Below are 21,284 nucleotides of genomic sequence, written 5' to 3'. Positions count from 1 at the left end.
CTCTCTCTCTCTCTCTCTCTCTCAAACGTTCCAAACACTGTGCTTTTGATCTGTATTTGGATACCAGCTATCTCTCCAAACTGCTGAACTATTATCCATTAACTTGACTATCACTGCAAGTTTATTATCTTAGTATTTGGAAGCTTAACAAAGAAAGAAAAAAACTTGCTAAATTTGGCTCCGTTTCAGCTGTTATAGGGAGAATGGAAATATGGAAACGAAGATGTTTTGTCTATCCTTGAGTGTTGAATATTACAAATATAAGGACTTGTGAATGTATATTATCCATTTGTCACCTTGCAAACTGATTTCCCAAAGTATTTGGATTGGGTTTTGTGTTTCTCAGATGTGTTCAGAGATGTGATGTAGAGCAGCTTGTTCTCTCTCTCTCTCTCTCATGGCGATGGTTTCCATGGTAACACAGGGGAGGAGTTTGGAAGCTGCAGTGGTTGTGGTTGTCATAACAACACAATAGATGAAACCATAAAAGCATCAATAAGTACTCAAAGATGACCGCGATCACTGACGCTTTCAGCCATTTCTGTGTTTTACTTCTTTCTTACTGTTTGTCATGTTTCAGTTTTCTTGTTTTCTCTTTATTGTTCTTTATATTTGTCCTTATTAATTGTTCTATTTACTAGTGCATTATTAAATAGTACATTATCATTGTTATTACTTTATTTTCCTTTCTGTTTTTAAATTAATCCTGTTTCTTCATTCTTCTGTTGTCATTAACACACACACACACTCATTACAGTTTTTTATATTTCTTCTTTTTTCTTCTTAATAATATTTTATTTTTCATTCAATATTAGTATTATTTGTCTTATTAAATTGTCTTTCAACTGCTTAGATTTTCAAAACATTACACACAAATCCAAGAATTGCACACATGCAAAATGCCTCACTTGCAAAATAAAACACTACATTCAAAATATCAAAACACATCTCAAAAGCAAACTTTTTATTAGTTTTCTTATTATTACCATTATATTTTATAAGCTTTATTATGGTTTTATAATCATTGTTGTTATTATTATTTATTTTGATAAAATAAATGAGTTCTTGATGGTTTTATTTATCTATGGGTGTTATTGAGCAGCAGTGTTTTGCCCGTGTGTGTGTGTGTGTGTGTGTGTGTGGTGTGTTTCTCAGGTATCTGATGAACGTGACGTTCGAGGGCCGGAATCTCTCCTTCAGTGAGGACGGCTATCAGATGCACCCCAAACTGGTGATCATCCTGCTGAACAAGGACAGACAGTGGGACAGAGTAAGAGCGTGTGAATGAGCAGCGGACGAGCTCAGTGTAATGGAGTACTGCCGTGTATGATCTCCATCGAGTGAGTAACATTAGTGTGTGTGTGTGTGTGTGTGTGTGCAGGTGGGTAAGTGGGAGAATGGCTCTCTGTCGATGAAGTTTCACGTGTGGCCACGGTTCGAGCTCTACTCTGGGACGGAGAGCCGTGAGGACGATCATCTGTCCATCGTGACGCTGGAGGAGGCTCCGTTCGTGATGGTGGAGGACGTGGATCCACTCAGCGGCACCTGCATGAGGAACACGGTTCCCTGCCGCAAGCAGCTCAAAACACTGTAAACACACACACACACACACTCATTCTCTGCTGAAACACATTCAGATGACCTTCTTCTGTGGTTTCACTAATCTGATCACAGACAGCTGATGCATTATCCCTCCGGTGTTGTCCATTTGGGAGTTACACTTTTCTGTATAAAATGTCAAATAAAGCTATAATATGCATATATATATATATATATATATATATATATATATATATATATATATATATATATTGTCACGGGAGGAGCACAAGACAGACACAGTGGGCGTGGCGTCAGGCCTCGGAGAGGCTTTTATTAACAGAAATCATAAAACACAGGGAATAAAAGTGGCCAAAAGGGGAAAGTGTCCAAAATAACAGGGAATCTGGTGTCCTCGTTGTGCTGCGGGGTTCGTGTGGGTCGGGCAGTGTTCATGGAGGAAGGGTCCAGGTAAGGGGCGGAGTCCGGCGGCCGCACGCGCTCCCCTCCTTGGTCCGGGGCGCGAGGGGCGGCGGCTTCCTCTAGCGGCCGCATCTCTCTCGTCGGCCGCGGCGCTGGTAGGGGATGGACGGCCCGGCATCCTGGCCCGTCGGCCGTGTAAACGGGTGCGGTTCTCCTCCGGATCGCGGGTCCGGCTGCTCACGTCTCTTGTGGCGCGGGAGTCCCTCAACGCACCCTTCCTGGACCCACGAGGACACCAGTGTGCATGCACGGGGAAGAGACCGGTCTCCCGAGGAGAGGCGCGTTGGGCTTTTAAACAGCGGCGGGGATGAGGCTCCATTCACATCAGGTGTGCCCCATCACACGCCGCCAGCCCTGACTCGTCCAGCGCCCCTCCTCTCACACACCCACTCCAGTCGGGAGCCTGGTGAAGGGCGGCGATTTAGGACGGGGTGCCGGTGACAATCAGGGAGGAGGCAGCTGACTCGTCACATTCCCCCTCCCAAGCGACATCCCCGTCCCCAGAGCGCCACCCACACGGGAGTGCTACCATCCTCAACCAGACTCCAAACGGTCGGAGTGGGCGGGGATTCCTCTCCGGGCGGTCCTCCCTCTCGCAGCGCACCAGAACAGGGACAGAGAAACCGGGTTTTAGTGACAGCCTCAACCAACCACAGGGTAAAATGACAATGGAAAAGTCACTTACCCCTTGTGTGGCTGGGAGGCTGTCCCCAGTTTTCCTCCGTCCCAGTCTGGGTTCTCACGAACGTTTGCAAGCGAGAGGGAGTGACGTCACCAGACGTTTCCCAACTGCGCTGTCTAGGCTCCGCCTGCCCGCATTCTCCACCAGTGTCACGGGAGGAGCACAAGACAGACACAGTGGGCGTGGCGTCAGGCCTCGGAGAGGCTTTTATTAACAGAAATCATAAAACACAGGGAATAAAAGTGGCCAAAAGGGGAAAGTGTCCAAAATAACAGGGAATCTGGTGTCCTCGTTGTGCTGCGGGGTTCGTGTGGGTCGGGCAGTGTTCATGGAGGAAGGGTCCAGGTAAGGGGCGGAGTCCGGCGGCCGCACGCGCTCCCCTCCTTGGTCCGGGGCGCGAGGGGCGGCGGCTTCCTCTAGCGGCCGCATCTCTCTCGTCGGCCGCGGCGCTGGTAGGGGATGGACGGCCCGGCATCCTGGCCCGTCGGCCGTGTAAACGGGTGCGGTTCTCCTCCGGATCGCGGGTCCGGCTGCTCACGTCTCTTGTGGCGCGGGAGTCCCTCAACGCACCCTTCCTGGACCCACGAGGACACCAGTGTGCATGCACGGGGAAGAGACCGGTCTCCCGAGGAGAGGCGCGTTGGGCTTTTAAACAGCGGCGGGGATGAGGCTCCATTCACATCAGGTGTGCCCCATCACACGCCGCCAGCCCTGACTCGTCCAGCGCCCCTCCTCTCACACACCCACTCCAGTCGGGAGCCTGGTGAAGGGCGGCGATTTAGGACGGGGTGCCGGTGACAATCAGGGAGGAGGCAGCTGACTCGTCACAATATATATATATATATATATATCAATTATTGCAGTATGCACGTTAAAAATAGAGCAAAAGTGTTTAAAATCCATTTATATTCAGTGCTGTGCATTCCTCAGTTACTGTTTTCAGACGTAATTGCTTAAGTTTTGTCACCCCTTCATTGCTGTGTATTTGTTTTCTGTATTTTTACTGATTTGTAGATTGTACCCACAAAATCATCTTTTTTTTTTTTTTTGCGTATTTTATTCATTTGTATTTATTTATATATTTGAGCAATATCCATTCTGCTCAAAAGCCATTCTGATGAAGTAGCGATTTTCAAAATTTCCAAACTTTTGGTTTTTCAGGGCGGGGTTGTTTGGTCTAAGATGAGTGAATATGAGCAGAGGGTTACTACAGAAATCTATTAGATCCCTCATGTGTCTCTGTCTCTGTCAGGAATAAGACGGGGGATTCTGGCATCTACATCAAGCGCTGCTGTAAAGGCTTCTGTATCGACATCCTGAAGAAGATCGCCAAGTCTGTGAAGTTCACCTATGACCTTTATCTGGTCACCAATGGCAAACACGGCAAGAAGATCAACGGCACGTGGAATGGGATGGTGGGAGAGGTATGGCTTATAAATGAAGTCAGGAACTATAATCTGTGCTGCGAGGGTTTGTGTGTGTTCGTGTTAGGAGATAGTGTTTATAATTAGCTGTCTATAAAAACAATCAAAGTCTTTATGGAGTGTGCAGTGTCCTCATTTAGACAGCTCGGTGTGTCTTTATGCTAAAAATGCTCATGGTTTCAGTCTACGTTTCTCTCATTGCCATCCTATTATAAGACACACACACACTGCCATGCCCCAGTTAAGTCGTGTGAAGTGAAGTTCAGGTATTTAGAGCTAAATTTACCAACAGAGAGCGAGAGACAGACAGAGAGAGAGAGAGACAGTGTGATAACCCACTTTCTGTCTGTTGTTGATCTAGAATCTCTCATCTCATATCTGCTGTTCAAAACACCATATCTGTCCTCAAGTCAACACAATGCAGCTATGAATGCTGGGAATTAAGCTAACCTGTCTGTCTCTCACCTGTCTGTCTGTCTCTATCTCACCTGTCTGTCTTTCTGTCTGTCTCTCACATGTCTGTCTGTCTGTCTGTCTGTCTCTATCTCACCTGTCTGTCTGTCTGTCTGTCTGTCTCTATCTCACCTGTATGTCTTTCTGTCTGTCTCTCACATGTCTGTCTGTCTGTCTCTATCTCACCTGTCTGTCTGTCTCTATCTCACCTGTCTGTCTGTCTCTATCTCACCTGTCTGTCTTTCTGTCTGTCTCTCACATGTCTGTCTGTCTGTCTCTATCTCACCTGTCTGTCTTTCACCTGTCTGTCTGTCTGTATGTCTGTCTCTATCTCACTTGTCTGTCTTTCACCTGTCTGTCTGTCTTTCTGTCTGTCTCTATCTCACCTGTCTGTCTGGCTCTATCTAACCCGTCTGTCTCTATCTCACATGTCTGTCTTTCTGTCTGTCTGTCTCTCACCTGTCTGTCTGTCTCTATCTCACCTGTCAGTCTCTGTCGCCCCTGTCTTTCTCTCACCTGTCTGGCTGTCTCTATCTCACCTGTCTGTCTGTCTGTCTGTCTGTCTCTATCTCACCTGTCTGTCTCTATCTCACCTGTCTGTCTGTCTCTATCTCACCTGTCTGTCTCTATCTCATCTGTCTGTCTGTCTCTATCTCACCTGTCTGTCTGTCTGTCTGTCTCTATCTCACCTGTCTGTCTCTATCTCATCTGTCTGTCTGTTTCTATCTCACCTGTCTTTCTGTCTGTCTCTATCTCACCTGTCTGTCTGTCTGTCTCTATCTCACCTGTTTGTCTGTCTCTCACATGTCTGTCTCTATCTCACCTGTCTGTCTTTCTGTCTGTCTCTATCTCACCTGTCTGTCTGTCTGTCTGTCTCTATCTCACCTGTTTGTCTGTCTCTCACCTGTCTGTCTGTCTCTCACCTGTCTCTCTGTCTGTCTCTATCTTACCTGTTTGTCTGTCTCTATCTCACCTGTCTGTCTGTCTGTCTCTATCTTACCCGTTTGTCTGTCTCTATCTCACCTGTCTGTCTGTCTGTCTATCTCTATCTTACCTGTTTGTCTGTCTTTCACATGTCTGTCTGTCTCTATCTCACCTGTCTGTCTCTCTGTCTGTCTCTATTTCACCTGTTTGTCTGTCTTTCTGTCTCTATCTCACCTGTCTTTCTGTCTGTCTCTATCTCACCTGTCTGTCTGTCTGTCTCTATCTCACCTGTTTTTCTGTCTCTCACATGTCTGTCTCTATCTCACCTGTCTGTCTTTCTCTCTGTCTCTATCTCACCTGTCTGTCTGTCTGTCTGTCTCTATCTCACCTGTTTGTCTGTCTCTCACCTGTCTGTCTGTCTCTCACCTGTCTCTCTGTCTGTCTCTATCTTACCTGTTTGTCTGTCTCTATCTCACCTGTCTGTCTGTCTGTCTGTCTATCTCTATCTTACCTGTTTGTCTGTCTTTCACATGTCTTTCTGTCTCTATCTCACCTGTTTGTCTGTCTCTCACCTGTCTCTCTGTCTGTCTCTCACCTGTCTCTCTGTCTGTCTCTATCTCACCTGTTTGTCTGTCTCTCACCTGTCTCTCTTTCTGTCTCTCACCTGTCTCTCTGTCTGTCTCTCACCTGTCTCTCAGTCTGTCTCTATCTCACCTGTCTGTCTGTCTCTATCTAACCTGTCTGTCTCTTTGTCTCTATCTCACCTGTTTGTCTGTCTATATCTCACCTGTCTGTCTGTTTGTCTCTATCTCACCTGTCTGTCTTTCTGTCTATCTCACCTGTCTGATTGTCTCTCACCTGTCTGTCTGTCTCTATCTCACCTGTCTGTCTGTCTCTATCTCGCCTGTCTGTCTTTCTATCTCTATCTCACCTGTTTGTCTGTCTATATCTCACCTGTCTGTTTGTCTCTATTTCACCTGTCTGTCTTTCTGTCTATCTCACCTGTTTGTCTGTCTCTCACCTGTCTCTCTGTCTGTCTCTATCTCACCTGTCTGTCTGTCTCTATCTAACCTCTGTCTCTTTGTCTCTATCTCACCTGTTTGTCTGTCTATATCACACCTGTCTGTCTGTTTGTCTCTATCTCACCTGTCTGTCTTTCTGTCTATCTCACCTGTCTGTCTTTCTGTCTATCTCACCTGTTTGTCTGTCTCTCACCTGTCTCTCTGTCTGTCTCTATCTCACCTGTCTGTCTGTCTCTATCTAACCTCTGTCTCTTTGTCTCTATCTCACCTGTTTGTCTGTCTATATCACACCTGTCTGTCTGTTTGTCTCTATCTCACCTGTCTGTCTTTCTGTCTATCTCACCTGTCTGTCTGTCTCTAACCTGTCTGTCTGTCTTTATCTCACCTGTCTGTCTTTCTGTCTCTATCTCACCTGTTTGTCTGTCTATATCTCACCTGTCTGTTTGTCTCTATCTCACATGTCTGTCTTTCTGTCTATCTCACCTGTCTGTCTCTATCTCACCTGTCTGTCTTTCTGTCTCTATCTCACCTGTCTGTCTTTCTGTCTCTATCTCACCTGTTTGTCTGTCTCTCACCTGTCTCTCTGTCTGTCTCTATCTCACCTGTCTGTCTGTTTCTATCTAACCTGTCTGTCTCTCTGTCTGTCTCTATCTCACCTGTCTGTCTGTCTGCAGGTGGTGCTGAAGAACGCTCACATGGCTGTTGGCTCGCTGACCATCAATGAGGAGAGGTCAGAGGTCATTGATTTCTCCGTGCCCTTCATAGAGACGGGCATCAGTGTCATGGTGTCTCGGAGCAATGGAACCGTGTCTCCGTCTGCGTTCCTCGGTAAGACTCTCTCCTCTTTCCCTCTCTTCCTTTGTGCTGTCTGTATCTGTTAACATGTGTCTGTTCTCCGTCCACAGAGCCGTTCAGTGCAGACGTCTGGATCATGATGTTCGTAATGCTGCTGCTGGTTTGTGCCATTGCCGTGTTCATCTTCGAATACTTCAGTCCCGTGGGCTACAATCGCCGTCTCATTGACGGCAGAGGTACAGAACAACACTTCCGCACACATGAGCTCATCTGCATGACTAATACTGCTGCTATTTCCTGGGAGTTATCCATTATTGATCGTAATTTCCAAACTTTAATGTCATGCAGTTCTTCTGTAGTTTTGCTCATGGCTCATGTCACACAGCATTTCCATCAGGGCTGAACATATAAACAGCTGGAACTGGAATTTAAATGAAGTTTTAAAGGCTTCAGTTTCTATTTAAAAGAGTATTTAAAACAATAGTTTTTTGTTTTGGCACAGAACCTGTTGGCTACAGGTTTATACGTGATTGTCATTACAAATCTGGTGAAACTGGTTGCTTTGACTTTGAAGGTTGTGTTCCCAAACATTGTGAGAGGATTCTTGTGGAGCAGCATATTTTGGGAAGCACTATAAAAACATCCTTGCTATGTTGGTATCAGTTTAACTGAACCAGAATATTCTAGAGTATACAGGAAGTGTATATAGTGAGTTATATTGAGTGTTGTGTTGTACCTGAATCTCCAGATTTCCAGCTACTAAACTGCTCCTTTGTCAGGATGGACACCTTCACTTCTCTCAGGTGTTAAGCGAGAGTGGTGGAGTCACTTGTGTTGTGTTTCTGTGCTCTCAGAGGCCGGAGGTCCATCATTCACCGTTGGAAAGGCCATCTGGCTGCTCTGGGGTTTGGTCTTCAATAACTCTGTGCCAGTGCAGAACCCCAGAGGAACCACCAGCAAGATCATGGTGTCCGTCTGGGCCTTCTTTGCTGTGATTTTCTTGGCCAGCTATACTGCTAACCTGGCCGCATTTATGATCCAGGAAGAGTATGTGGACCAGGTGTCAGGCCTCAGCGATAAAAAGGTGCTCTAATAGAAGATACACTTGTACTTCTTCAGGTAGAGTGGATATTCAGTTTTCTGGTCAGTCTGTCTGTCTGCTCACCATTGTGCCTTTTGTCTGTCTTCAGTTTCAGAGACCCAATGACTTCTCCCCGCCGTTTCGCTTCGGGACCGTGCCCAACGGCAGCACCGAGAGAAACATCCGCAATAACTACAGAGAGATGCACTCCTACATGGTCAAATTCCACCAGCGCAACGTGGATGAAGCGCTGTACAGCCTGAAGACCGGGTGAGTGTGGGAAACCACCTGAGACGCTTCTCTGACATGGTTCTCGACCAGTCATCAATGACAGTGGTAACAGTTTAGAACATATATTTACTATTAATTAAGAGATTTCCCTCGTCTAACTCCTAACTTAATGATTAGTTTAAAAAAACATGCTATGTGTACTGTGTTAAGCTAACTCAGACATGTTATAACACTTGTGTTTCATTGCTCTTTTGTTAGTTTTGATTGCTTCCATTGTCTTCATTTGTAAGTCCCTTTGGATAAAAGCATCTGCTAAATGACTACATGTAAATGAGTTCATATGGCTAAGAAATATTGCCAAGGGTGTATTCACACCCGTCTTGTTTAGTTCGATTGAATCGACTTGAACTCTGAGTGGTTGCTAAGGTGTTGCTATATGGTTGCCAGGGTTCCTGCGAGTGCTTGCTAGGGTGTTGCTATGCTGTCGAGAAGTAAGTGGAGAAAAGGAACTCCTCACAGAAAGCGTACAAATAAAGATAATTTTAGATGTTTCATTACTATCTGGAGCATTGGGATCACTTTTCGAGGGCTTTATGAACACATTTTTTGTAAAAGCCTCAAATTTGACTAAAGTATAATTTTGTGTGAAGATCAAAATTAGCCCTTGCACACTCACACTGATTTATCATGTTGTAAAAGAAGTAAAAATGGCCACTATGCAGTGTTTCCATGAAAACATTATCTGTGCATGTTCTGAATGTGTGTGGTGTCTTGAATGGCAGGAAGCTGGATGCCTTCATTTACGACGCGGCGGTGCTGAACTACATGGCGGGCCGGGATGAGGGCTGTAAGCTGGTCACCATTGGCTCCGGAAAAGTGTTTGCTTCCACCGGCTATGGCATCGCTATCCAGAAAGACTCAGGCTGGAAAAGACAGGTGGACCTCGCCATCCTGCAGCTCTTTGGAGACGGTACTGCTCATGTAGAGTCATCCACATCAGATAAACTGCCAGCTTGTTCTCTAGTCATAATAATCCAGCAACACTTCAGTTAATGCTGCACCCTATAAAAGAGATGAAATTATGATGTTTGCAGTCTTGGGAAGTATTCTTCTGTGACCCAAGGAGCTCATCTCCTGAAAGCATCTTTACTTACCTGATTGGCTGACTGTTGTTGCATTTTTGGAAATTGAACATTTTGGTTTTATTTTCATATGCTTTTGCTTCTTGCACTCGATTCTGTATATTTTTTAAGTCCTCTTTTATGTCCTCTGTTCCCGGGGAGTAATTCCTATGTTCCCGGATGCTATTGTCCTCTCTTTACACTACAGTCAAAAGTTTTCCAACAGTAAATGTGTAATGTTTTTTAAACAAGTCTCTTCTGCTCACCAAGCCTTCATGTACTTGATCCAAAAGCAGTAATGTTGCGAATAAAAAAACTCCTTTCTATTTGAATATATTTCAAAATGTAATGTATTCCTGTGATTTCCAAGCTGAATTTTCAGCATAGCCCTCATGTTTTCCATCGTTCTTGATGGTGAGTTTCTGCCTTGTTTTGATAAGTCTTCAGTGAACCAAACTCATTGTTATAATGGACCAGTGTGTAGGAGCATTGCATCACCCTTTATAACGTGTGTGTGTGTGTGTGTGTCAGGTGATATGGAGGAGTTTGAAGCTCTCTGGCTCACCGGGATCTGCCACCACGAGAAGAATGAGGTGATGAGCAGTCAGCTGGACGTGGACAATATGGCGGGTGTGTTCTACATGCTGGGTGCTGCCATGGCTCTGTCGCTCATCACCTTCATCGCTGAACATGTCTTCTACTGGCACCTGCGCTTCTGCTTCATGGGCGTGTGTAATGGGAAACCAGGGCTCACCTTCACCATCAGCAGGGTAATCCTGTCCTCAAACCACACACTGCCACACCTCTGAAAAACACAGCGTCGCAGTAGGGCTGGACAATAATTCAGTTTCAATATACTGTATATCACAATACAGTCATTTTCACTAACGGTGATATGATTTTTAAACACATTTCCGGTATTTCAATCAATTTGCAGTTTCAAATTTATAAATTATACATTTTGGTAATTATATTCCGGTAATTATAAATAAGATGAGTCTGAGAGTCTTGTTTATTTAATGCTGATTTCACATTTCTTGTTCACATGAAGGCTAAATGAATCATTTATTTGCACCATTTTTATTTCTAAATTATTATAGAAATATTGTGATATAGAATGCAATTTATTCTTGTGATTTCAAAGCTGATTTTAGCATCATTACTCCAGTCACTTGATCCTTCAGAAATCATTTCAATATTCTGATTTGCTGCTCAAAGAATATGTATTATTAATACTATTATTATTATTATTGTTATGTTAAAATAATTTTTAAATTTGTTTGACTAGAAATGTCAGAAGAACATAATTTATCTGAAATATAAATCTTCTGTAACTTTATAAATATTATCACTTTTGATCAATTTAAAGCATCCTTACTAAAAAAAAGTATTAATTTATATAATTTCTTTCCCTTCCAAAAAAAAATTAAAAAAAAATATATATATATATATATATATATATATATACATACATAATGTACATGTATATATACAAAATTATACTGACTAAAAAAGCTTTTTTTATTTCAGATAAATGCTTATCTTAGGATATTTCTATTCAACAAATAATCCTGAATAAATGTAGTCAACTGCTTAAATGATGATGATGATGATTGTTGAAGCCATTTAAGAAAGTGTATTTTCTTTATATTATTTGTTTAAATATTACTGGTTTGTGGTTTTAGTTCAATTTACTAATTAAGAAATTGTAAACGTCATAAGGGGCGGAAAACTGAATGGCAGAACGCCGGAAGAAGGGAAGTGGGTCAGACATAATTTTTTGACCACTTCATATGTTTTGTTTGTAGAATTCTTTTCCTTGGAACAAATTTGGTTTGATATAACTTGTATCTTAATTTTAATGCGTTTTTTGTTGGTCGTTTACTTGTCTAAATAAATGAAAACTGAAGAAAGGGCAAACGATTCTCTAAATGAAGTGCCTCAGAGGCCCGGCACATGCTTCCACGGCCAAAACTAAGGTGGAAACAATGATAATGATAATAATAATAATAACAATAATCAGAAATATTTATTTGTTTATATGTTTATTTCACAATATTACTGTTTTTACTGTACTTTGGGTCAAATAAATGCCGGCTTGCTGAGCAGAAGAGACTTCTTTAAAAAACATTAAAAATCTTACTGTTCAAAAACTTCAGAGTAGTGCAAAATACAGTTTCAAGAAGCTGTCTGAACACTGAAATGTCTCTCTTTCCCTCTCTCAGGAGATGTACAGCTGCATTCATGGAGTAGAAATCGAAGATAAGAGTTCAGCACTCAATTCACCCTCGGCTACCATGAACAACACACATTCGAATATCCTGCGTCTGCTGCGCACCGCCAAGAACATGGCATCCCTCTCCGGGGTCAACGGCTCCCCACACAGTGCACTGGACTTCATCCGCCGAGAGTCCTCTGTGTATGACATCAGCGAGCACCGCAGAAGTCTGGCCGGACACTCAGACTGCAAGGCCCCATACCTGCCTGATGACAACATGTTCAGTGACTACATCAGTGAGGTGGAGCGCACCTTCGGCAACCTGCACCTGAAGGACAGTAACCTGTACCAGGACCCCTACCTGCACCACCACGGGGGCTCCACGCTGGGGCTAACGGGCCCCAACCGGCCCCACAGCCTGGGCTCCAGCAGTTCTCTGGAGGGCGGCATGTTTGACTGTGACAGCCTTGGAGGTGGCGTAGGCCCCATCTTTACCACACAGCCACGTTCTGCACTAACGCACAGGAACATGAGCAAATTTGACCTGCTTCAGAGCCAGACTCCTCCGTCTGGGCCAGGACTGAAGCAGGGACTGGCTGACCTGTACGGAAAGTTCTCCTTTAAAGGTGGAGCTTCCAGTTCGGGCTACATCGCAGGGCAAGACCGGTTCTGCGGTGGTGCAGACGACGGAAACATCCGCTCTGATGTGTCTGACATTTCCACTCATACCGTCACCTATGGCAATTTAGAGGGAAACGCAAAGAAACGCAAGCAGTATAGAGACAGCTTGAAGAAGCGTCCAGCATCAGCAAAGTCCCGTAGGGAACTCGACGAGATCGAGTTGGGTTACCGCCGCCGCCAGCATCACCACCACCACCACGGGCACCGCTCGGCGTCGCCTCCGTCCGAGCGCAAACGAGGTGTGAGCTCGACCTCATATCTGCTACAAGACAAGGAAAGCCTGAGGGATTTCTACCTGGATCAGTTCCGACCCAAGGATGGCATCCCTCAGTGGGAGCATGTGGATCTTACCGATGGCCCCAGCGGTGGAGGAGGAGGAGGCAACTGCACCAGTTTGGTGTCTGTAGACGACTTCCTGAAGAGCAAACCCAAGAAACCGGAGAGCAGCGACCGGGAATGTCGCAGCTGTCGGGCCAGCAGCGCAGGCAGCAAGCACGGAGCTGGAGTTCTGCATGTAGGAAGTGGCTGCGTGGCATCGGGAGCCGCAGGAAGAGTTGGAAGCAGCCGTCCCAGTTCTGCCACTTGCATGCGATGTGAAGCCTGCAAGAAGTCTGGAAACCTGTACGATATCAGCGAGGACAGTAACCACCTGATGGAGCAACTGGGAGGCAGTAAAGGCCAGACGCCAGCGCAGCGCCGCAGGGCCTTCAGCGGGAAGCCGCTACGCCGGCAACACTCCTACGATGCATTCGTAGACCTGCAGAGAGAAGAGTTTAGTGGGATGGGTGTGCCGCCTGCATTATGTGCAGTACCACCGCCACGCAGCGTCAGCCTCAAGGAGCGGGAGCGCTGCATGGATGCCTCCTTTGCACACATATTCGAGCATCCCGAGCAGGGCACGGAGCAAGACCCGCTGTTCTACGGAGCCGCCGTGAGGGGCGCAGGATCGCCGTTTGGGTTGCAGAATGCACCGCATCGGCGCTCGGTGGGAGAGAGGGATCTGAGAGACAGAGGACTCCTGGAGGGGCCTGTTCATGCTTTATCTAAATCCCTCTATCCCGATCGAACCGACCACAACCCCTTCATCCCTACATTCGGAGATGACCAGTGTCTGCTGCACGGTGCCAAGTCCTACTATGTTACCAAGCAGCAGTCGCAGCACGGGGATTTGCTCAGCCCCATGGGCTTCCCTGCAGAGCTGTGCATGGGGAACCACCACACCAGCAAGCTCAGCCTCGGTCCGCCTCGACCGTTCACCGGCAGCAACGGACACGTGTACGAGAAGCTCTCTAGCATAGAGTCTGATGTGTGAGAACCAGTCCAGATTTTAGCAGGACACACAGAACTCGAAAGAACTGAAAATGTCATTTCCTGTGAAGTTGACGTTTGCACCGTTGGGTTCATCTCCACGAGCTGGTGAGAAGAACGAGAGCATATCCATCTGCCGAGTCAGATGGCCAACAGAACAGCCCAGTCCTGTACCCTTGTCTTTTGTGAAGATACAATCATGAAAGCATAATAAATGCGCATTGATTTTTTTTTTTTAAAACAGGGTAATAACTTTGACTCAGAGAAGTTGTGAAGACACTGCTGACTGGTAATCTATTGTTGAAATTGGGTTTCATTTGTCTGTTTTTTCCTGAGGCCTTTGCTGAGCATTAGGGATTTTTTAATGTGACGATCAATCCAGTCTCCGCATAAGCCTAACACATCCATGGCAACAGCCTTCTTCTGTGCTGTTTACTGCCATGAAACATGCGTGCATTTGTGAAAGTGCACAAGCCTCTGTTTTATGCCATCATTTGTATTCAAGTCTCTACTGCCGTGATATTTCATATCCAACAAGGAATTGTGCTAATACGCCTTCGGTAAAACTCATGTGACTCTCGCTCAGAAGGTGAGAAACAAGAGAGATGATATGACAGTATCAATGCCTCTCTTTGGTTGTAAATACATTTCTCTTTATATAAGCCGACAAGGTCTACCTTTAATATAGCTTTTTAAAGTATAACCAAAATAACGATAAAAACAGAACAAAATAACAAAAACATAAAATATGCAAAATTTAGCAAAAGCATTATAACTCATGATAAGTGATATTTTAAGCGATAGTTTGCTTTTTAAATCCATGTTTATTACTTAATTATGATAGTTTACTGCCTCCTAAGCGGCTTCATTTTAAGGATTTACCTTTATTCGGATTTACCTTTGCAATGTAACAGAGCTGAGCAGTGCTGTCGTGGACATTAGTTTACTCGAATAGTGTACTGATTACTACTTGCTAAGTTTTCCTTCAGTTGTGTTTAGATATCTGGTCGTCTGCTGGAGAAAGTTTCTAGGTTCTCACACACACACACACACACACACACATTTGGGTTGCTATGTAAATGAGGGCATAATTGCTATAATCTCACCCGAACCATAACACGTAGGGGGGAAAAAAGCATTTTTGTTATTTATTTATTTTTACCTTTCAGGATGTTTACAGAAGGTGATTTTGTCAAATTTAGCTAACAATCAGCTAACAAGTAAACAAACACACACACACATACACACACACAGATCGCCAGCATCCGTCACAGAGTGTGTTTAATGGTCTGACGCAGGGCTTTGAACCCTTCCTAAGGATTTTTCTGACATTGTAAAGCTGATTAGTAAGCTGCTAGAGCTGTAGTGCTATCGTTAGGTCCAGTCCTCACTTTAGGTCTGCCACAAAATATCCTTTCATCTCCTCTTGTATTGTTTCTACAGTTAGAGTAATTCTAACCACGTCTTTAAACTTTTTCTTTTTAGAGCATTACTAATATTATTATTATATCAAAGCATTTTAGGGTGTTTTCTTCTCAAATGTTGAAGCCAGCGGCGTTCCTGTTATAGCGCAGTAATCTATGTTTGAGTTTTCCTAAAAACATAAATAGTTTAGATTAAAACACACACACACACACACACAGAGAGAGAGAGAGAGAGAGAGTTCCCTGCTTATACAGTAGCTTGAGCTCTATATGCTTGAAAATCACATTTTCTTATGCTCATAGAGGAATACGCCTATTACGCATAGCTGTAGTTATAATTTTTCTAGTGCATTTGCAATATATAAGCAACTTTTAACGTTCCGTTGACTACTATATTCTCATTATTCTAAGGTAAGTATAGCTGGTTTAAAGTATTCTACAGGTAAGGAGCACCCTGTTATTCACATTAATACGGTACAAACTCCATCTGTTGTTTTCTCCACATGATCGATGAATTTGTCGCTTGTCAGGTGTGCGTGTGCGTGTGCGAGACTCTGACTTCTGTGTTAAATACTCTTGTTGCTATGGCACTGCCATGGTGTTACAATGCTGTTCCCATGGTAACTGCAGTGCAAGAGAATGTGGGCTGAATGAGTGAATTGTTTCACTATGGAATAAGAACTACATCCACTTTGATATGTTACTGAAATTTTTACGTCATTTACATCTCTGAAATGATTCTCAAGTGAAAACCTGTACAGATTGTGTATATTATAATGAGAGAATTCCTCCTTTTGTATGACAATATGAACACAAACCTCTATGAGACTTTAATAGTGAGCGAGTGTTTTGATGATGATTATGATGATGGATCAGAATTCTTTCAAATGCTGAATAAAGCTAAATAAAATAAACTATTGAGTCTGTCTGCTGCTCATCTCACTCTGCGCTCTAGTGTGTGTCGTCCCCTATGTACTGTACTACGCTGTCACATTATCTGCTGCACTAGATTTTCTATATGCATGGAATAAGTTATATTTAGTAAGTTTTAAGTTATATATCCCATGATGAAATGTTACCATTTTCAGCTTCATTCTAGTATGCAAATTCAAGACAAATGATTGTAAATTTAAGCATTAACAAAGAGCAGAAAGCTGCTAAAGTGCCTCATCAGTAATGGCTCGCAGCTGACTGAATGCAGCAGTTTTTGTCTAGTATGCAGTATGGAGTAATGACAGTGTGAACAGTGCAATATGTTTTTAGCATTAGCGTTTTCTGTCGTACAGTGAGATGCTAAACTACAAATGAAGCGCTCAGCTCGACTGTTATCTATTATTCCTCATACATTGTCTTTCCTCGTATTCATTCCCCACTCACGTAGGAGAAAGAGGCATATGAAATATTGATAGACACAGAGAAAAAGAGACAGGCAGTGGAGGGAGGGACAGGGAAGGACTTCCAAACAATATAAAAGCAGAGAGAGAGAGAGCGAGAATCTTCATTCTTGTTGACTGTGCTGCTGCCGTTTAATGAACCTCTCAACACCCCCACAGTCCCACAATCCTTTGTGAAGCTGCAGCTCACTCTTATTAACAGTTGCCTAGCAACAGAGCGGTGCGCAAGGGGTGGGGGGTAAGAAGATCTGAAGCTCTGCCCACTACACTGACTCACGCCAGCAAACTTTCCTGAGGAATTAAACTGCAGTGCCACGCATGCTAATAACACACAAAATTACCACAGCAGCGTTGAACACAAAAATAACATACAAAATTACCACCGCAGCACATCACATGCTAATAACACAAAAAATTACCAAACACAGTGAACACACACAGTGAACGTACACCCGGAGCAGTGAACACACACCTGGAGCAGTGAACACACACACAAACGGTGAACACACACCCGGAGCAGTGAACACACACACACAGTGAACACACACCCGGAGCAGTGCACACGCACACACACACAGTAAATACACACGGAGCAGTGAATACACACACACGGTAAACACACACACAAACGGTGGACACACACCCGGAGCTGTGAACACACACACACAAGGTGAACACACACCTGGACACACACACACACACACAGTGAACCCACACCTGGAGCAGTGCACACAAACACAGTGAACACACAACCGAAGAAGTGAACATACACACACCGTGAACACACACCCGAAGCAGTACACACACACAGAGTGAACACAGACCCGGAGCAGTGCGCACACACACACAATGAACACACATACACACGCCGTGAACACACACCCTGAGCAGTGAACACACACCCGGAGCAAAGCACACCCACACACACACCCGGAGCAGTGAACACACACCCAGAGCAGTTAGCACACACACACACAGTGAACACACACCCGGAGCAGTGAACACACACACACACACACACACCGTGAACACACATCCGGAGCAGTATACACACACCTGGAGCAGTGAACACACACAAACACACACACACACACCGTGAACACACATACACACACACAGTGAACACACACACACACATAGTGAACACACACACTTCACGAATTCACCCTTACATCTAATCTGAAGGCGAATAGTAGGCATATTTTGGCGTGCTGTCCTGGGGGAGGGGTCCGGGCCCGGAGCATAGCCCGAACCCAAATAACTCCCCCTATCCCTAATTTGGGATAAATAGATTAGAAGTGAGGAGTTGGGGTGGAGGAGGGATGCCGAAAAACTTCGTGGGACAGGAGGTAGGAAGACTGGATATATATATGCTTGTGTGCTATTTAAGATGATTAGCTAAACGAGATGCACCTGTGCCAAATTGGATGATTATCTGACCGTGCTCCTCCCGAACTTTGTTAATAAAACCACATTTCACGAGTTCACCCTTACATCTAATCTGAAGGTGAATAGTAGGCATATTTTGGCATACTGTCCTGGGGGAGGGGTCCGGGCCCGGAGCATAGCCCGAACCCAAATAACTCTCCAAAAGAAGCTTAAAGCCATAGAACAGCAGCCAGAGAGCTAAATTTAGTTGCCCTCCAAAATATGCGTGTTGAGAAGAATAACGCAGAGCGACCGGGAGAGCCCGAACAGTGTTCGTCGAGAGCTGCGGCTCACAACGTCTTACCGGCGAGCCCTCCGAGCCGCTTATGAGAGGAGCACGATGCCGGATATCAAAAAATGAAGGACTCTTGCTGCCTCCGAAGGGAGCTGCGGCTCTGCTGCACCGGAAGGGAGAGTCCCTCTTGCGGCTGAGTACGAGGCGCAGTTTGTTGCATCTGATGGAGGGCTCTCACTGCGACTGAAGGGAGCCAGCGACTGTATCCCATCGGGAGGGAGATCCCTGGCCGCCATAGAGTATGCAACATAACTCGGACGGGGGGTTCACATTGTGACCGAAGGGAGCCGTGGGTCTGCTGCACCAGAAGGGAGAGCCCCATCAGATGCTGAATAGGCAAGAAGATTCGAGCCATGGTTTGGCGCGTCGGATGAAGGGCTCCTATTGCAACCAAAGGGAGCCAGCGGCTGTACCCCATCGGGAAGGAGATCCCTAGCCACCGTTGAACATGCAACATGACTCAGATAGGAGGTTCACACTGCGACCAAAGGGAGCCGTGGGTCTGCTGCACCAAAGGAGGAGCCCTAGTCCGATGCTGAGAAGGCAAAGAGACGCAACTGATGGAGGGACTCCCGCTGCATCCGAAGGGAGCTGCGGCTCTGCTGCACCAGAACGGTTGATGTGAGGCACGGTTTTACGCCTCGGAGGGGGTCCACAACTCTGCTGCATCGGGAGTGCTGCCCCGGAGGGGAGAGCCCTGATTGACGCTAACTGGAATACGACTGTTGGAGGGACTCTTGCTGCGTCCTCAGGGAGCTGTGGCTCTGCTGCAACAGAAAGGCGAGTCCCCCTTGCGATGTGAGGCATGGTTTGATGCATCTGATGGAGGGCTCTCACTGTGACCGAAGGGAGCCAGCAGCTCTATTCCACCAGGAGGGAGATCCCTGTTTGCCATTGAGCATGCAACATAACTCAGACGTGGCGTTCACCCTGCGACTGAAGGGAGCCATGGGTCTGCTGCACCGGTAGGGGAGCACCGTCTGATGCAGAGTAGGCAAGAAGAGGCGACTGATGGAGGGACTCTCACTGCTTCCGAAGGGAGCTGTGGCTCTGCTGCACCGGAAGGGAGAGTCCCCCTTGCGACTGGATATGAGGCATGATTTGAAGCATCAGATGAAGGGCTCTCACAGCGACCAAAGGGGGCTACGTTCCTGCTGAAGGGAGATTCTGAACAAGCAGAAAAATGCGACTGATGGAGGGACTCTTGCTGCGTCCAAGGAAAGCTGTGGCTCTGCTGCACCTGAAGGGGAGAGTCCCCCTTTCGACTGAATAAGAGGCGTGGTTTGATGCACCGGGATGGAGATCCCTGTCCACCGCTGAGCATGCATCCTACTCAGAACGACAGACTGAAGAATCACCCTGCGACCGAAGGGAGCTGATGGGTCTGCTGCACCAGGAGGGGACCCCCGTCTGATGCAATTCGATTAATCAAGTAAACAACATGATTTAAAATGCTGAATTTTTTTTTATACTGAGCAGGGCTACATGGGCTGAATGATTCGTTCACGAATGACACATCACTACAACGCACGGTCTTCGCCGCTAGTGGAGGCAGCATCGAACTGCGCCACGGCCGGAAAAGCCGCAGTGAAAGATTGACCCATGGCGGGAAGCGAGAGAGGCTTGCTGCGGTGAGAATTGGGGTGCGGCCCAGGCTGGTGAATGCCTGCTGTGATCCAGCACTCGAAGACGGCCCAGTCTTGGGCGAGGCGATCGTGTTGTCGAGTGAGGCGAGCTCAGGGCTTTGCACTGTCTTTTGGCCACAGCGTGTGGCTTGGCGAGAAGAGCAGCTGACGCGATGACACTTGTTGGTGCTCAGCGGCCGTGTTTGGCAGGGTAGGAGTGATTATGGGGCTGGCAAAAGGCAGCAGATCTGAAAAATCCCCGGTACAGATCTCTTCGTTGGAATGAAGATTGGGTCTGTGACAGGATGACAGACAGAGCGAACCGAATGCTGACAAACCATCCATGCCGAAAAACTGTCGTGGGACAGGAGGTAGGAAGACTGGATATATATACGCTTGTGTGCTAGTTAAGATGATTAGCTAAACCAGATGCACCTGTGCCAAATTGGATGATTATCTGATCGTGCTCCTCCCAAACTTTGTTAATAAAACCACATACTGTGAACACACACCCAGAGCAGTGAACACACCGTGAACACACACCCGGAGCAGGGAACACTCACACACCGTGAACACACAGCTTAAGCATTGAACACACACCGTGAACACACACCCGGAGCAGGGAACACACACACGCAGTAAACACACACCCGGAGCAGTGAACACACCGTGAACACACACCCGGAGCAGGGAACACTCACACACCGTGAACACACAGCTTAAGCAGTGAACACACACCGTGAACACACACCCGGAGCAGGGAACACTCACACACCGTGAACACACAGCTTAAGCAGTGAACACACACCGTGAACACACACCCGGAGCAGGGAACACACACACGCAGTAAACACACACCCGGAGCAGTGAACACACAAACACACACACACACACACACACAGTGAACATACACCCGGAGCAGTGAACACACACACACACACACACACAGTGAACACACACACACACAGTGAACATACACCCGGAGCAGTGAACACAAACACACACACACACGCACACAGTGAACACACACCCGGAGCAGTGAACACACACACAAACACACTGTGAACACACACCCCGAGCAGTGAACACACACACACACACACAGTGAACACACACCCGGAGCAGTGAACACACACACACACACACACACACACAC

General features: G+C 46.0%; 1 protein-coding gene and 1 long non-coding RNA gene across 5 annotated transcripts in view; one reads left to right on the top strand and one right to left on the bottom strand.

Annotated features, from left to right (window-relative positions):
* Window positions 1–16,300, top strand: part of LOC127952138 (glutamate receptor ionotropic, NMDA 2B-like) — a 44,789-nt gene extending 28,489 nt beyond the window's left edge. For all 4 annotated transcript variants that reach the window (XM_052550447.1, XM_052550448.1, XM_052550450.1 and 1 more), the window contains exons 9-18: window positions 1,156–1,270; window positions 1,382–1,590; window positions 3,957–4,128; window positions 7,202–7,355; window positions 7,433–7,558; window positions 8,177–8,406; window positions 8,513–8,673; window positions 9,417–9,604; window positions 10,287–10,525; window positions 11,981–16,300. In XM_052550447.1, the coding sequence (XP_052406407.1) occupies window positions 1,156–1,270; window positions 1,382–1,590; window positions 3,957–4,128; window positions 7,202–7,355; window positions 7,433–7,558; window positions 8,177–8,406; window positions 8,513–8,673; window positions 9,417–9,604; window positions 10,287–10,525; window positions 11,981–13,966 (3,580 nt within the window). In that variant the 3' untranslated portion in view covers window positions 13,967–16,300. The remainder of the gene's footprint in view (window positions 1–1,155; window positions 1,271–1,381; window positions 1,591–3,956; window positions 4,129–7,201; window positions 7,356–7,432; window positions 7,559–8,176; window positions 8,407–8,512; window positions 8,674–9,416; window positions 9,605–10,286; window positions 10,526–11,980) is intronic.
* LOC127952251 (uncharacterized) lies at window positions 6,067–7,013 on the bottom strand. The gene is made up of 3 exons (XR_008152879.1): window positions 6,913–7,013; window positions 6,220–6,386; window positions 6,067–6,127 (listed from the first exon to the last, which is right to left on the bottom strand). It is a non-coding gene; the product is annotated as an uncharacterized LOC127952251 (long non-coding RNA).
* Window positions 16,301–21,284: the final 4,984 nt, after the last annotated feature.

Source organism: Carassius gibelio, chromosome B3 (assembly GCF_023724105.1).
Source record: "Carassius gibelio isolate Cgi1373 ecotype wild population from Czech Republic chromosome B3, carGib1.2-hapl.c, whole genome shotgun sequence".
Taxonomy (NCBI): Eukaryota; Metazoa; Chordata; class Actinopteri; order Cypriniformes; family Cyprinidae; genus Carassius; species Carassius gibelio.
The sequence above is the reverse complement of the archived record's forward strand: the minus strand, read 5'-3'. Positions and strand labels throughout refer to the sequence as shown.